The 16,610-nt window shown below is 50.9% G+C and overlaps 3 protein-coding genes across 3 annotated transcripts in view; 2 read left to right on the top strand and 1 right to left on the bottom strand.

Annotated features, from left to right (window-relative positions):
* PDCD4 (programmed cell death 4) overlaps positions 1 to 3,857 on the top strand; it is a 47,093-nt gene extending 43,236 nt beyond the window's left edge. Inside the window, exon 12 of the mRNA XM_083149838.1 lies at positions 3,703 to 3,857. Coding sequence (XP_083005964.1) covers positions 3,703 to 3,763 — 61 coding nt within the window. The 3' untranslated portion in view covers positions 3,764 to 3,857. The remainder of the gene's footprint in view (positions 1 to 3,702) is intronic.
* A 1,951-nt stretch (positions 3,858 to 5,808) lies between these two features.
* BBIP1 (BBSome interacting protein 1) lies at positions 5,809 to 13,703 on the bottom strand. The gene is made up of 3 exons (XM_083149837.1): positions 13,401 to 13,703; positions 8,671 to 8,725; positions 5,809 to 6,140 (listed from the first exon to the last, which is right to left on the bottom strand). The coding sequence occupies exons 1-3, from the start codon at positions 13,497 to 13,499 to the stop codon at positions 5,974 to 5,976; spliced, it is 321 nt and encodes a 106-aa protein (XP_083005963.1). The 5' UTR covers positions 13,500 to 13,703; the 3' UTR covers positions 5,809 to 5,973.
* A 133-nt stretch (positions 13,704 to 13,836) lies between these two features.
* Positions 13,837 to 16,610, top strand: part of SHOC2 (SHOC2 leucine rich repeat scaffold protein) — a 37,170-nt gene continuing 34,396 nt past the window's right edge. Inside the window, exon 1 of the mRNA XM_083149836.1 lies at positions 13,837 to 13,917. The gene's annotated coding sequence lies outside the window, so the exon portion shown is untranslated. The remainder of the gene's footprint in view (positions 13,918 to 16,610) is intronic.

The following is a 16,610-nucleotide window of genomic DNA, read 5'->3' as shown; positions in this document are numbered from 1 at the left end:
CTGTGTCATTTCTATGAAAGCACCACAGATTTATGGTATAACTTCAGCTTGTGGCTGTCCTGCTGCTGCTGCTGCATTGTACCTGGATGCAGAGAGAGAAGCGGATGAAGCACACACGCAGCCATTGGTAGCTGCGCAGAGCACATGGTACACAAAGACCGTGCACACCGCCGCACCATGTAAGGTATAATTACATCAGGTCCTACGATCAGATTCTGAGATCAAATGTGCTGCATGTCCGACCTCCGGTCCGGACAGCCTCCACTGCAGCGGTGAATGGGAACGCACACGATATATCGGATGCGACTCGCATTGCAAATACTGCCTGGAATTATTAGTGAAAGTGTCACTTGTAATACAGACAAATCTAGTAACTTTGTAGATAGGTGTGTGTGTGTGTGTGTGTGTGTGGCACATTCTTTGTTCTACGGTAGAATGACTTTTCATCTGAATACATCAGTAATCTTACAGTACATTCAGTGACCTGCAGTGTTACTGACAGATATTATAGTCTTCTGTTTCTTAAATATTAGGTTGCCTATTGAAGAAAGCAAGGCTACTTTTCCTTAGGTGTGTAGTACAGAAGTGAGGTAAGATGGGAATAGTTACAGAGGTAGTTAGCGACCGATGGTCATTAGAGGACATTTTTATTGGCTGAATATGGACCAGTAATCGTACAAAAACGTGTGATCCTGGATATGCTCCTGATCCCATGGTGGCTCTGGCAGCTACTTATCGAGGATAACACTTTGGGCCTGATTCACTAGCACTCGGAACGGGGTGAATATGGCCCCATTCCGATGTTTGGGGGTCTGCACATGTGCAAGCGCGTATTTGCACATCGGACCTCAGCAACAAATGGCTTTGGAGAGTTACACACTGCAGGGAGGGAGGGTCGGGGCAGAGACATCGCTGGACTATGGGAATGCCTAGTGTTTTAAGGGCGTTCCCATGGGTACGCAGGCGGAACGATGCCCGCCCTCGTGTTTTGCTCGTAAATAAATGTCAGTTTTCACTGACTTCTATTTGGAGAAATCATTAGAGGAGGCAGACGAGGGGATGTGTTCTCGTACATCTCCCCTTGCATGGTACCGAGTGGATTCGGCAGGGCGGCGTCTCAGGTGCTTTGTAAGCTGCGATGTTCTCAGTTTACCGAGCAACCCTGAATCGGAGCCTTTGTATGCCCGGTAGACCCGAAACATAATGTCCGATATGTGCCGGTATCGGGGAGATAAGGACTATTGGGATCGCAACCCTAATTTATATATTACACATAAAGTCACACATGCTATACCATGTATGAAGCCATTGTCTGACCTTGATGGTGATCCCTTCTTAGAGCTTTATTGTTGAAAATACAATATCTTTAATTTAATTGAAAAAAATAAACTAAATCCTTTTCCAAAACCCCATGCTAACAGGCTTACCTGATTGTTACACTGGGCACCAGTCATCACAGTGCCAGAGTAGCCAGAGACTTACTCAGCGGTGCAAAGGAATAAGACCTATCAGACCTGCAGATTACATAACGCACCTGCCCCTAATACACTCAGGCAGGCCTGCGTTACCCCGGACACTCCCCGCGGTTTCCTAGGCACGCCTGCGTTATCCCGGACACTCCCCGCGGTTTCCTAGGCACGCCTGCGTTATCCCGGACACTCCCCGCGGTTTCCTAGGCACGCCTGCGTTACCCCGGGCGCTCCCAGCGGTTTCCTAGGCACGCCTGCGTTACCCCGGACACTCCCAGCGGTTTCCTAGGCACGCCTGCGTTACCCCGGACACTCCCAGCGGTTTCCTAGGCACGCCTGCGTTACCCCGGACACTCCCAGCGGTTTCCTAGGCACCCCTGCGTTATCCCGGACACTCCCAGCGGTTTCCTAGGCACGCCTGCGTTATCCCGGACACTCCCCGCGGTTTCCTAGGCACGCCTGCGTTATCCCGGACACTCCCAGCGGTTTCCTAGGCGCGCCTGCGTTATCCCGGACACTCCCAGCGGTTTCCTAGGCACGCCTGCGTTACCCCGGACACTCCCAGCGGTTTCCTAGGCGCGCCTGCGTTATCCCGGACACTCCCAGCGGTTTCCTAGGCACGCCTGCGTTACCCCGGACACTCCCAGCGTTTTCCTTGGCACGCCTGCGTTACCCCGGACACTCCCAGCGTTTTCCTTGGCACGCCTGCGTTACCCCGGACACTCCCAGCGGTTTCCTAGGCGCGCCTGCGTTATCCCGGACACTCCCAGCGGTTTCCTAGGCACGCCTGCGTTACCCCGGACACTCCCAGTGTTTTCCTTGGCACGCCTGCGTTACCCCGGACACTCCCAGTGTTTTCCTAGGCACGCCTGCGTTACCCCGGACACTCCCAGCGGTTTCCTAGGCACGCCTGCGTTACCCCGGACACTCCCAGCGGTTTCCTAGGCATGCCTGCGTTTTTCTTAGCACCACTAAATGGCCGGTTCCCACCCCCAGACGCCTAAATCCTGTAATCACTTTGGGAACGGCGTGTGCTTAGTATTATTTGCGGGATTTCATCGCAGGACAGCCTCGCACATGTACTGCGAACCATACGTATGCGCAGTCTATTGATAAATGGCCGCCATGCGAATAAGCAGCCATGGGATCAGGTCTGAATTTGGGGGGTAATGCGTTGCCAGTCCAGCGGCCCTGCGGGATCCTGCCCAAACTTTCAGGTTTATTTAAAGAAGCGATCGTTTACAAAGGCTTTGCCTTGCTTAGGACTGCCGCGTTCGTCCGGCATCCCGCACAGCCGCTGGACTGGCAACGCATTAGATGCTGCCATTAAAGTGAGCCTACAGCACCATTTATTCTTTCTGGGATTCTCGTTGGCTTGCTCTCTGTCGGGTTCAGTCCGGCAGCTGGCAGCCTTCCGCCAGGCCTAACTCCTCTCACCTGGATGGAATATGCCAGGTTATTACCAAGACAGCAATAGGACAGCCGGTGTATTTCCCATTCCCTTGTTCTGTCACATGTCAGCGCCCGCCCCCTTATTCAGCCATCGCCAAAATAAATAAGCGCGTTTCCGTAGGGGCGAAAAATCATTCCATGGTCGGCGACCCCCTGCACATCCCCATTCATCCGCTAAGGAGGGGAGGGGGTGCGGGCGCTTGGTGGGGTGGCGCTGACCTGCGAGTATACGCAGTCTAGTGAGCCGGTCTGAATCAAGCCCCTGGTTTCTTCCAGAAGCAATTTGCTCTTACATTCTAGATAAGGCTCAGGTGCTCAATCTGTACATCGCAAGGAATGTAGCAGGTTTCAGTCTCTGTTGCTGAGCAATGTCAATGTAATATACATCAAACTATATCTATATATACATCTATTGAAATCAATGTGGTACAAATACATATTTTCTCTCTAATGGACAAAACCATATGCACTGCAGGTGGGGCAGATGTAACATGTGCAGAGAGAGTTAGATTTGGGTGGGATTTGTACTTCAAACTGATATCTATATTGCAGTGTAAAAATGAAGCAGCCAGTATTTACCCTGCACAGAAACAAAATAACTCACCCAAATCTAACTCTCTCTGCACATGTTACATCTGCCCCACCTGCAGTGCACATGGTTTTGTCCATTAAAGAAAATTTGCTTTTGCGAATGAACCAGTATCAGGCCCCAGATGTTTCAGGAACTGTTAGTATTATTCGGTGTAAATTGACTTTGCTGTTTCCTTTTTCCCCATTGCAGAGGAAGAAAACGGTTTGTGAGTGAAGGGGACGGTGGTCGGCTGAAATGCGAGAGCTACTGAACACAACCGAGGGAAAGGATTTGCTGGCTGAGCACAATTAATGTTTTATAAATCCTTGTGTACAGAACCTTTCTAAAATAGTTTTCTAAATAAACCGTTTCTGATGCCATTGTTTGGGTTAGGTGGGGGGGCTGTGTGTAAGGTGCGTTTGCTTGGAATCATTGTGTCCCGCGTTCACGTCTAACTGTGTCTCTCCATCTATGAAGTCAGTGTCTGGTGGTAAATCCCTACCGAAGCTGTTATTAGTGGCAGGGAGGGTGTATCCGCGTGACCCCTTGTTGGCTGCTGCTGCTGCTGTTCACACACATTTACTTTGGGAGTGGAGAGCAAGAAGTGACTTGTTCTGGGTAATTTATCCACTTGTGCTGGTTGTACAAATAGTTTTTTTTTTTTTTTTTAAGCCAAAATGTTGGGTAACGTGGAAACAAAACGTTTTTCTTCATCTTTTCAAAGGAGAAACAGACCTAGAAGTACGGTATACAGTATATATGGTGGCTGGAACATCTATTTTTCTACACAGAAATTAACTAGAAATATAAGATAAGTTCTAAAACAAAAATAAATTTGTTTAGTGAAGCAAAGCTGGTGTGCTGGGATTTATTTACCCTGTTGTTGAGCCCGTTCTCATCATTGTTTAATACAAGGCACCACGAAGCTGCACAGCTGGGTCAGTTGGTAGTATTGGGCATGGGTAAGGTCAACATGGCTGGAAGGATGACTGGTAAGGTTGACATGAGGTTTTCAACCCATGCGAGGGCATGCGGTACATTTAGACGTGTCCATGTCGACTGTCAGGTAGAATGTTATCGGAGGGAGACTACAGGGATTGTTGGGAGAAGGGGAACGGATCTTGGGCATGCTGAGCTGTATATAGGGCTGGGATAAGTAAAGAAGGAGAGGGGCACAGATTTGGGTGTTGTGTAGACTAATATTAGAGAAGTCTGGAGAAGCCTATGGACTCATCCACAGACAAGGTAGGATGACAGAAATACGTATGCCAAGACAGAGCCTTGAGCGAACATGAGATCATGTGAGTGACCAGGGAACCGGCATAGCGCGGTGACACACAGCTCGCAGAACGGTTGTCTGAATCCTAAGCCGCAGAAAGGGGGCAATGAGAAGTGACTTTCCCACTAAGGCTCCCATACTTCTGTGGCCTGGTTTCCCCTGTTTCGCTGACCAGTGATCCTTTTGGGGAAATAAAACATAAAAAATGCCAGATTTGCTGATCATCGGGGATTTGCAATTTTTAAACTTCTTCTTCCCTATTCCCCAATCTGACTGGGATATGAACTCAATGTATGGGGATACTTTACCTCTGAGCAACATACTGGTCACTTTAGTGAGAGCGGTTTCTGGGGCGTGTGGAAGCCCAATTGGAGGGCACAACACAGTTGGAGCAGTTGTAGATAAGGCTCACGCAGTTTCATGCAATTAGGAGGGGAAACAAAACCCGTACAAGGTGAGAATAAGTCCCAGTGGAGAGGGCCAGGCTGAAGAGCGGAGCTAGGTATGGGCATGACAGAGGTGTTAGGAGAGGGTCAAAGAATGTCCGAATTAGGCTCAGTTTTGTGGAGAGGGACAGGATTTGCTTCTGTTTGTGTCAGCAACCAGCACTGGTTATGTCTATTACACGGACCGTAAATGATTTTAATTGATTGTGGACCACCAATCTGTGGCACGCCAGCAAGTGTCCCGAGGCACCCCCCAGGGAGCCATGGAACACAGTTTTAGGAAGCATTGGGCTAGGGGGAGTGTAACCATCTCACCCTCCCTAACTGGAGACCTGGAAGTGGGTGTGAGGGGTAGCTGGCAATCTGCAAGCAGCGGTAGGACATATTGGCACACTTGTAGTGAAGGACGTTTCTCCACTTGGCAGCACATTAAAACCTGATCAGGTAGAGGCTCCGTTAGGAATCTCAGGGTTAGTAGTGTTTGGTGCTGCCACCCCTACGGCTGTAGTGCAGGTAGTGTAATATAAGGGAACTGCTGTATCAGAGCAGCACGTGGGAAGTCCCTGTGCTAGACTGCACACATAAGCAAAGTTACTTTATTCATTATTTATTTTGAAGCGGCATACAGAAAGAAGGAACCAGCAACGCACAACCCTCATGAGGCAGCTGAGCGCTAAGTTACACTATGCACAGGGGAAAGGATGACACCGTATGAGCCTCCGTGGCTGCACCTATAGGTGCTGGGGAGGGGGGCAGTCAGGGCTGGGGGGGAATCGGGTCACTCTCGCCCATTTCCTGCTTTCGGATGGTCTCCTGGGCGTCGCGCTGCATCTTTTCCAGCTTGGTGAGAGTCACCGACTTCAGGGGTAATAACTTTGGTTTGCACAACACCATGGTTGGAACGTCTTCAACACACAGCTGTCCTGGAATGACAAATGTAGAACCTCTTTGTATTACTTGCCCCTGTCGCCCGTACTCAGATACACAACTTACAATAGATAATTATGGGCCAGATGTATCAAGCTTCAAACAGCGATATAGTGGAAAATGATGAACAATCAGCTCCTACCTGTCATGGTACAGGCTGGGTTTGAAAAATGACAGGTAGGACCTGATTGGCTGGTAGTTTATCACTTTCCACCCCATCAATTTATCACAACGTTTCCAATACCATCCTCCATGATCACAACAGCGCCTTTGTGCATACTCTGTGTAACACCAGTGCGATCGTTTTCAATTTGTTCTGTACACGCACAGTTTAAAAAACCACAGCATTACGCAAAAATGCAGACACGTGAAATCGGTCACCATGAGGTTTATATGGGATTATTGTGTCAATTTGTACATTCCATCACATGGACCCCAATGAGTGTTCCGCTTTGTGCCAGGGGACTCCGTCTGGGCACTGGACTATTCCCAATCACAATCCATGTGTTGACCTATTGACTGTCTGTCTGTCTATCTACCACATACACTTCATACCCCAAGGTCTTAATTTTCCAGGTTACTCAGGAGGACAGACGTGAGAACAACAGGAGAAATCTCAACGTAGAAATATTACATGGTGATGGGTGACCCCATAATACAACTAACGGCCCCATACACTACGCAATTTGGGCCAGATTTCACCCAATTCCGGTGGATCGGGCCAAGAAATTGGGTGAAATTGGCCCCATCGCATGTGTATGACATCCAATCCAATGGGTGGTCCCGTGCGCATCGTGCTGGAGTCTGGATGGGCTGCGCGTAAGATAAAGCGGCACACTATATATATCGCATCCGATATGGTCCTGGTAGGTGCAGCGCTGGCACACACCTATCTAGAGAGCGGGGAAGCATTGGGAAGGAGAAGTGCTCCCCCACTCTGCATCCCCTGGACAGAACACATTTTTAATCCTCCTGTCCCTTACCTGCAGCTCCCCGGGAGGTATATGTGATAAGTTGCATATGATTTATCCCATGTAAAAATAGCACATCAAGTGCTAAATCAGTGGTGGCCAACCCGTGGCTCTTGAGCCTCATGCGGCTCTCCCCCTTGTAAAGTGTGGCTCCTGCTGCCCGCCGCCCACCGTCCGTCCCAGTACCCCCTGCTGCCGGTTCCCTGAATCCCTTCTCCTTCTGAGGGGAGGAGAGTGCGCATCGCGCATCTCTCCTACCCCTTACTGTGCATCCTTGTGACTGGGCCATCCGCCAATTAGAGCTCGCAGGCCAGCAGCCAATCAGGAGCCGGCCAGCGAGCTTTGACTGGTGGACGGCCCAGTCACAGGGAAGTGAGGGGGAAGGAGACGCGCAGTGTCCTGTGCTGTGCTCTCCTCCCCTCAGTGACATGACAGGACTGCAGGGGGATGCCAGACTGTCCTCTCCCCGCCTGGCAGCAGCAGCAACAACGGTGAGTGCTGCTGCTGGGAAATTTGCACTGTGGGGGCATACCAGCTTTTTGGCCCTGTGGGGGCATACCAGCTTTTTGGCCCTGTGGGGGCATACCAGCTTTCTGGCACCGTGTGGGGGGCATATGTATATATGGCACTGCACTATTGGAGGCATATTTGTATCACACCCACCCAAGGGGTCAAAATAGACTACTCCCCTTTTTTTGGCGCTTTCGCCTTCGGCGCGCGCATGATGTCGGCTCTTTAGCTTGACTACCGATATTTTTCAGGCTCTTTACCTCTGACCGGTTGGCCACCCCTGTGCTTAATAGACAGTGAGCTCAGGGGAAACTGGGTTTGACTTGTCCTTAGTGTAAGTCAGACTAGTGTATAGGGGCCTGGAGATCAAAATGTTGTCTAATAATAGGATCTAAAGAATTTACAATGGGCGCTGAACCCTAAGACAGAGGAAGATGTCCTGTGGCTAAAACCCTGGACACATGGGGTGACTTCAGTCCCGTGCTGAGCGAGGTGCACACATGCTATGTACCTGCGCTGTGGGCTGAGCGGGGTGCGCCTATGCTTAAGCAGGATAAACGATATATTTTAAATGGATCACGTGCTATTTATTGGATAGAGCAAGCAAGCTTCTTCAGATAATTTAGCCAGGTCGCAGTGATTACACATATTTGTTCAGATATACACAGTGGTCGAATGGGCAGGTATGCGGCTGTCTGGCATACCGGCAGTTGGATTTCCACTGTCCCGGAAGTTTTTTGCGGCTGTACAGTGGGGGTCGGAAGAGTCAGGGTCGCTGACATTTACTGTGTGACCCCGGCTCCTACTTGTGTATAATAAAGATATCACTCCGGCCAAAGGCAGGGTAGGCGAAAAGGGGCGGAGCATTTTTAAATGGGGCGTGGCCTTGATGGAGTTAGGCCACCCCCATTTTTGCATGGTATCGGCTCTTTGTCTTACCATAAAATAACTGTCTCATAGCCTCTGATTGGTTGGCTACCCCTGGTCTAGTGTGTACCAATAATTACTGGAAGGATGGGGGGCCCTTCAGCATCCACTCACCCACCTTGCTTAGGCAGTACCTCCCGAAACATGGACTTCACTTCTGGCATTGTGGAGACCTACAAATACAAAGCAGACTTATTGGAGGATGGTTGCTAGGGGGTTTCCCTAAAATGTCTGCATGTCTTAACTCTGCAGCCAGGCTTATCTTCCTCTCCCGCCGCTCTAATTCTGCCATTCCCCTTCAACAAAATCTGCACTGGCTCCCATTCCCCTACAGCAGTGGTTCCCAAACCTGGTCCTCAAGTACCCCCAAGAGTGCATGTTTTGCAGGTTTCCACACAGAATCATCTTTTCAAATGTGCCTGAATAATGAGTACCTTGAAAAAGCTGCTCCCAGCAGCGAAACGCGTTGGCCCAGGCACTCAGCCCCATTTTACCCACCACGCTGCATTTCCAGCCATCACCCAAGACCACCTGAAAGCTTGTTTTGGAGATCCAGATCCATATTGACCACCAGGACCCTGACCAGAGTGAGGTGCAAACCTTCTGAAGGCAAGCCGCCTATCTAACTACCCACCCTGGGTCACCCTACTGACCACCCATCTACTCTCCTTACAGTCCAACTGGGAGGATCGCTACCCCCATCATATATTTGGAGGAAGTAGTACTTGGTTTCTGCTACGGTCTAATCTGGAGGACAATTACCAATTCAAATCTCCTGGCTACACGTCCAACCGTGGACTCTTTAAGGTGATACCATAATAACTGGCTGCAGCTATCAACTTCTGTCACACCCCTTCCCATTGATCCGCACAACGTTGTGCTACATTTTATATCCTTATTGCATTTTATTTGTGTCTATTTTAGAGTGTTATTGTATAATTAAAGTGCTTTATATTTTACCTTAATCTGTCATCAATTTAAGCGCAATCTCACCCTTTGTATACATTTTTCTATTTGATAGGGATTGACAACCCATTTTTTTTGATTGCTGCTGGCAAAGGCAACTTACACAGGCGCCCCACGGTTACTCCGGTAACTGTCCTTTCCACTGAATAATGAGTGCACCTGCTGGGTGACCTGGAAAACGTGCACTGTTGGGGGTACTTGAGGACCAGGGTTGGGAACCACTGCCCTACAGAATCTTCTTCAAACACCTCACACTCACATACAGGGCCATCTCAATTCCATTGCTCCATATATCTCTAACCTCATCTCCATTCATACACCCTCCCGCCCTCTACGGTCGGCCGACGACTGTTGTCTCTCCTCAACCCTGATCACTGCTTTCCATGCTAGAGTCCAGGACTTTGTCCGTGCTGCACCTCTTCAGTGGAACGCACTCCCTCGCTCCATTAGACTCTCCCCGACCTTGCAAAGCTTCAAACGTGCACTGAAATCTCACCTATCCAGAATCAGCTGTATTGGCCAGGTATACTAGCGTATAGTATACTAGGAATTAGATTTGTATTGCTGTGCAACAGCCAGGAAGGTAACAGTACAGATATGTGCCCTGGGGAGGGATCGAACATGGAGAACATAGATTTGCTGAGCTGTGCAGCACCTAGGCAGCCATTTGCAGCACCACTTGGTCCCTGCAACAGCTACTGTAGATAGGTAACAAACAAGTAAAGCAGTACACATAAAGAATACAATATACAGTATTTGCGGAGCTGTGCAGCACCTTGGCAGCCATCTGCGGCGCCACCTGGTCGCTGCAACAGCCAGACAGGAAAAAAACAAAACAGGACAGCTAAGGACACAACAGCTTCTGCCTGGGGATCCTGCTGGCAGGGATGTCCCCTGTATCCTCAGGCCGATGGTGTCCCCTCCTCTGGGGGGCAGCAGCAGTGGGGCCGCCTATACCCGGCCGAGGTTGCGGCATCCTGCGCCGCCATCCTCCGCACTCGGCACTCTCCGTCTCCCCCCTCCTTCCTCCAACGTCCTCCTCCTGTCCTCCCACGCCAAAGCACACCTCCGGGGGCCAAGAATAGAGTATCGGAGTTCACGTGGATGCGACCATCCCCGGCCCCCATCGGAAGTTCTATTCATCAAAGTGTATCTTCCAACTGCATAACTTAGGGGGTTATTCTCGTTCACTCCTTCCGGCAAATTCCTTCTTAGATGGACAAAACCATGTGCACTGCAGGTGGGGCAGAGGTAACATGTGCAGAGAGAATTAGATTTGGTTGGGATTTTACTTCAAAGTGAGATCTATATTGCAGTGCAAAAATAAAGCAGTTAGTATTTACCCTGCACAGAAACAAAATAACTCACCCAAATCAAATTTTCTCTGCACCTGTTACATCTGCCCCACCTGCAGTGCACATGGTTTTGTCCATCTAAGAAGGAATTTGCCAGGAGTGAAGGAGAATAACCCCCTTAGTCCTGAGGCTGCTCCTCTGACCCCCCTGCCTCGTGCCTTGACCATCTCTGCCTGCATACATCATGCTATCAAGCCACCATCCCACCTGACTGCACCTCATGTAATCTGTCTCCCCTTGTATTGTAAGCTCCTCAGAGCAGGGCCCTCTTCCCTCCTGTTGTCAAAGCCCTCTTCTCTTCACATGTCACTCACAGCATTCTCATACTAAAACACTCAGCGACCAACCTCGTCCACATACTCATCTCTTTGGCCACCAGACCTTAGTAGCACATTGATCAAGACTGCGCTGAGTGATATGATATGTGACACCTGTATACTGTGTGACTGAGGCTGTATATGGAGCAGACTGCGCTGATCGATGTGATATGTGACACCTGTATACTGCGTGACTGAGGCTGTATACGGAGCAGACTGCACTGAGTGATGTGATATGTGATACCTGTATACTGCGTGTGACTGAGGCTGTATACGGAGCAGACTGCGCTGAGTGATGTGATATGTGACACCTGTATACTGCATGTGACTGAGGCTGTATACGGAGCAGACTGCGCTGAGTGATATGATATGTGACACCTGTATACTGCATGTGACTGAGGCTGTATACGGAGCAGACTGCGCTGAGTGATGTGATATGTGACACCTGTATACTGCATGTGACTGAGGCTGTATACGGAGCAGACTGCGCTGAGTAATGTGATATGTGACACCTGTATACTGTGTGTGACTGAGGCTGTATACGGAGCAGACTGCGCTGAGTGATGTGATATATAATACCTGTATAGTGCGTGTGACTGAGGCTGTATATGGAGCAGACTGCGCTGAGTGATGGGATATGTGACACCTGTATACTGTGTGTGACTGAGGCTGTATCTGGAGCAGACTGAGCTGAGTGATGTGATACGTGACACCTGTATATTGCGTGTAACTGAGGCTGTATACGGAGCAGACTGCGCTGAGTAATGTGATATGTGACACCTGTATACTGCGTGTGACTGAGGCTGTATACAGAGCAGACTGCGCTGAGTAATGTGATATGTGACACCTGTATACTGCGTGTGACTGAGGCTGTATACGTAGCAGACTGCACTGAGTGATGGGATATGTGACACCTGTATACTGCGTGTGACTGAGGCTGTATACGGAGCAGACTGCGCTGAGTGATGTGATATATAATACCTGTACACTGCGTGTGACTGAGGCTGTATACGGAGCAGACTGCGCTGAGTAATGTGATATGTGACACACACAGTCTGCCCCACCCCACCCCTGTACACATACACACCCCAACCCAGTATAGTCCCCCTTCCTCTGCACTCATAAAAAAACAGTCCCCACACATACACAAAACCCCCCCGTAGAAACATACACAATCCACCGCTGTACACACACACAGCCCCCCCCCCCCCAGTACACATACAGCCGCCGTCCTCTACACATGTAGTCTCCCCCTCCTCTGCTCACATGCACTGTACCCCCTGCACACACGCAGCCCCCCCCCCAGTACACATGTAGTCTCCCCATCCTCTGCTCACATGCACTGTACCCCCTGCACACACGCAGCCCCCCCAGTACACATGTAGTCTCCCCATCCTCTGCTCACATGCACTTTACCCCCTGCACACACGCAGCCCCCCCCAGTACACATGTAGTCTCCCCATCCTCTGCTCGCATGCACTGTACCCCCTGCACACACGCAGCCCCCCCAGTACACATGTAGTCTCCCCATCCTCTGCTCACATGCACTGTACCCCCTGCACACACGCAGCCCCCCCAGTACACATGTAGTCTCCTCATCCTCTGCTCACATGCACTGTACCCCCTGCACACACGCAGCCCCCCCCAGTACACATGTAGTCTCCTCATCCTCTGCTCACATGCACTGTAGTGTACCCCCTGCACACACGCAGCCCCCCCCCCCCAGTACACATGTAGTCTCCTCATCCTCTGCTCACATGCACTGTACCCCCTGCACACACGCATCCCCCCCCAGTACACATGTAGTCTCCCCATCCTCTGCTCACATGCACTGTACCCCCTGCACACACGCAGCCCCACCCAGTACACATGTAGTTTCCCCATCCTCTGCTCACATGCACTGTACCCCCTGCACACACGCAGCCCCCCCAGTACACATGTAGTTTCCCCCCTCCTCTGCACACATACACAGTCCCCCCAGCCCTGTACACACACACATACAGCCCCCGTCCTCTACACATGTAGTCTCCCCCTCCTCTGCACACATGCCCAGTACCCCCTGCACACACACACACACATCCCCCCCCCCCGTACACATGCAGTCTCCCCTCCTCTGCACACATACACAGTCCCCCCAGCCCTGTACACACACAGTCCCGTCCCCGTCCCCCAACCCTACACACACATTCGCCCCATCCCTGTCCACATACAGGCCTCTCTAGTAGATGCTCACAGTCAGGAATCTCGTCCTCTGTTACTAGGCAACAATATAGCTTACCACGTGGGCAGGTAAACTGCCCGCACTGCATGCCGGGACGTGTATTGCTGTCACCACACCGGTGCCCGGGTATGTCAGACCCAGGAGGCGGCACACACGCCCGCTACCTAACACCCGCTGCCAGGTGCGCAGAGCTCAATCTCCAGTCCGGCAGTGGTGGTCACACACGGCGACCGCTAAGAGATTGTCCTTCTGTCACGTAGAAATAAAGATTGTTGAAAACAACAAGAAATACGTCACTCAAAACATCACGTGACGACTAAAGAGGTGTGTCTCCTCAGCAGTAGCGTCACGTGAGGCAGAGGGCATGCGGCGTGCTGACGTCATGCGTGGAAACGCTGAGGAGGAGGCGGAGCGGCGGCGGCGGAGGAGGCGGCGGTGGTGGAGGAGGAGGATGGCGGCGGAGAGCAGAGCGGGGAGACGGGAGGAGGAATAACAGCAGCGGCACGGTGCGTGTACCCTGGGCCTGCGCCCCACGAGTGTCTGTGTATCATGTCCACGCCATTGGGGGGCCTACGGCAGCTGCATCCTCCCCTTTGGGCCGGCACCCCTGAGCCTGGGCCGGAGCCTCCATCCTCCTGTCTGTCTGTGGCAGGGGTATATGCTGCACTGTGTGTGTGACAGGAGTGTACACTGTTCTGTGTGTGTGTGTGTGACAGGAGTGTACACTGTTCTGTGTGTGTGTGACAGGAGTGTACACTGTTCTGTGTGTGTGTGACAGGAGTGTACACTGTTCTGTGTGTGTGTGACAGGAGTGTACACTGTTCTGTGTGTGTGTGACAGGAGTGTACACTGTTCTGTGTGTGTGTGACAGGAGTGTACACTGTTCTGTGTGTGTGTGACAGGAGTGTGCACTGTTCTGTGTGTGTGTGACAGGAGTGTACACTGTTCTGTGTGTGTGTGACAGGAGTGTGCACTGTTCTGTGTGTGACAGGAGTGTGCACTGTTCTGTGTGTGACAGGAGTGTGCACTGTTCTGTGTGTGACAGGAGTGTGCACTGTTCTGTGTGTGTGACAGGAGTGTGCACTGTTCTGTGTGTGTGACAGGAGTGTGCACTGTTCTGTGTGTGTGACAGGAGTGCACTGTTCTGTGTGTGTGACAGGAGTGTGCACTGTTCTGTGTGTGTGACAGGAGTGTGCACTGTTCTGTGTGTGTGACAGGAGTGTGCACTGTTCTGTGTGTGTGACAGGAGTGTGCACTGTTCTGTGTGTGTGACAGGAGTGTGCACTGTTCTGTGTGTGTGACAGGAGTGTGCACTGTTCTGTGTGTGTGACAGGAGTGTGCACTGTTCTGTGTGTGTGACAGGAGTGTGCACTGCTCTGTGTGTGTGACAGGAGTGTGCACTGCTCTGTGTGTGTGACAGGAGTGTGCACTGCTCTGTGTGTGTGACAGGAGTGTGCACTGCTCTGTGTGTGTGACAGGAGTGTGCACTGCTCTGTGTGACAGGAGTGTGCACTGCTCTGTGTGACAGGAGTGTGCGCTGTTCTGTGTGTGTGACAGGAGTGTGCGCTGTTCTGTGTGTGTGACAGGAGGGCGCGCTGTTCTCTGTGTGTGACAGGAGGGCGCGCTGTTCTCTGTGTGTGACAGGAGGGCGCGCTGTTCTCTGTGTGTGTGTGACAGGAGGGCGCGCTGTTCTCTGTGTGTGTGTGACAGGAGGGCGCGCTGTTCTCTGTGTGTGTGTGACAGGAGGGCGCGCTGTTCTCTGTGTGTGTGTGACAGGAGGGCGCGCTGTTCTCTGTGTGTGTGTGACAGGAGGGCGCGCTGTTCTCTGTGTGTGTGTGACAGGAGGGCGCGCTGTTCTCTGTGTGTGTGTGTGACCGGAGGGCGCGCTGTTCTGGGCCTGTGACCAGAACATACACTGCTCTCATCCTTCCTATGTCTGCTGCCTTCTCCCCCAGGCGTGTACACTAATGAGTCTTACAATGTGCCTCTGCATGCCAGTAGTGCACCAACGCCATCATGGGCATCTGAGTCTCTTACCTGCATGGTGTTGTGTATCACCATACTAGGGGCAGGTTGCTGACAATAAGACGTAAGGGCAAAACATCAGAGGAAATGTCAGGTGAGAGAGGTCAGAGTGCCCGGCCTGTTGCATTGTTAGTAACTACTGAAGGAGTAGGATGGTATAGTCCTAGTAGAGAGTAACACTGTACAGTATATGCCAGCACCTCCTCTGGCTATGATCACAGAGTATATTTGACCTTTTTTTCATTGCAGGAGCCTTTTCTCCTGTGATTGTGCCCTGTGGATTGGATTTGTGGCTCAGACACCTCGGTCACTCCCACCTTGTTGATCCTGCTGGGGCTGCCTGGCTGTGGTTGCATTGGCACATGGTGGTGATGAGTGCATGTGGGAAGCTGGCTTGGTGGTCAGAGGTGTGTGACAGGCTGGATGTGTAACCAGTCGTCATGGTTTCACACTTTAAAACATTACTTCCATTGGCAAGGGATGTGTCCTGCACCCTCCCATTCCTGTTCAGACTGCCAGGGTGACTCCTGAAGCCTGGTCCTCTCTACCCCCTGGAACTACAAAGTCTAAGGGCGGCTGTGCAGGATGCCCACTGAACTTGGGACATATTTTTTTTTAAAGGGGAGATCATTTACAAGGCATGATTTTGCTCTGTAAGTAATTGCCCCTTTAAAAAACACCCAGGAACACACTGCTGAGGAACTCTGTGGCATTTCAACCCGCCCTAGAAGTGAAATTTAGAAGTGGATGTGGAAGCTGTTGCCCCTGGTAACCAACCTAGCTATCATTGTTTTGTAATGTGCTTGAAGCTGGTTGCTACTGGAAACCAAGTATAGCGATTATTTTATTTTGTTAAAGAAGTTTTGGCAAATCTACCAAGATCTCTAACCTTGTTGGTGCTGAATATTTTTCTCCTCTGCTGCACCAAACATTATTTGTGTCCATTCTAGCACCCTGCGTCTTTCAAAACCTTTTATTATGTTACAATAGGTTAATAGCCCACATTGCTGCTGCTCCACTCCCGTGCAGCAGTGGCGCTGGTCCTTGCCCCTTTACCCCTTTCTAGTGTGGGGGTGGGGGGTTCACTGCCTGGCTGCAATAATCGAATTGACATTTTCATTAAAACTGTCACTGTTAAATGTTTATGTGGGAGAAGGTGAGAGAGGATCACAGT

This window comes from Crinia signifera, chromosome 6, assembly GCF_055691185.1.
Source record: "Crinia signifera chromosome 6, ASM5569118v1, whole genome shotgun sequence".
NCBI classification, from domain to species: domain Eukaryota; kingdom Metazoa; phylum Chordata; class Amphibia; order Anura; family Myobatrachidae; genus Crinia; species Crinia signifera.
Note: the sequence above shows the minus strand (reverse complement) of the source record. Positions and strands in the feature narration are given on the sequence as shown.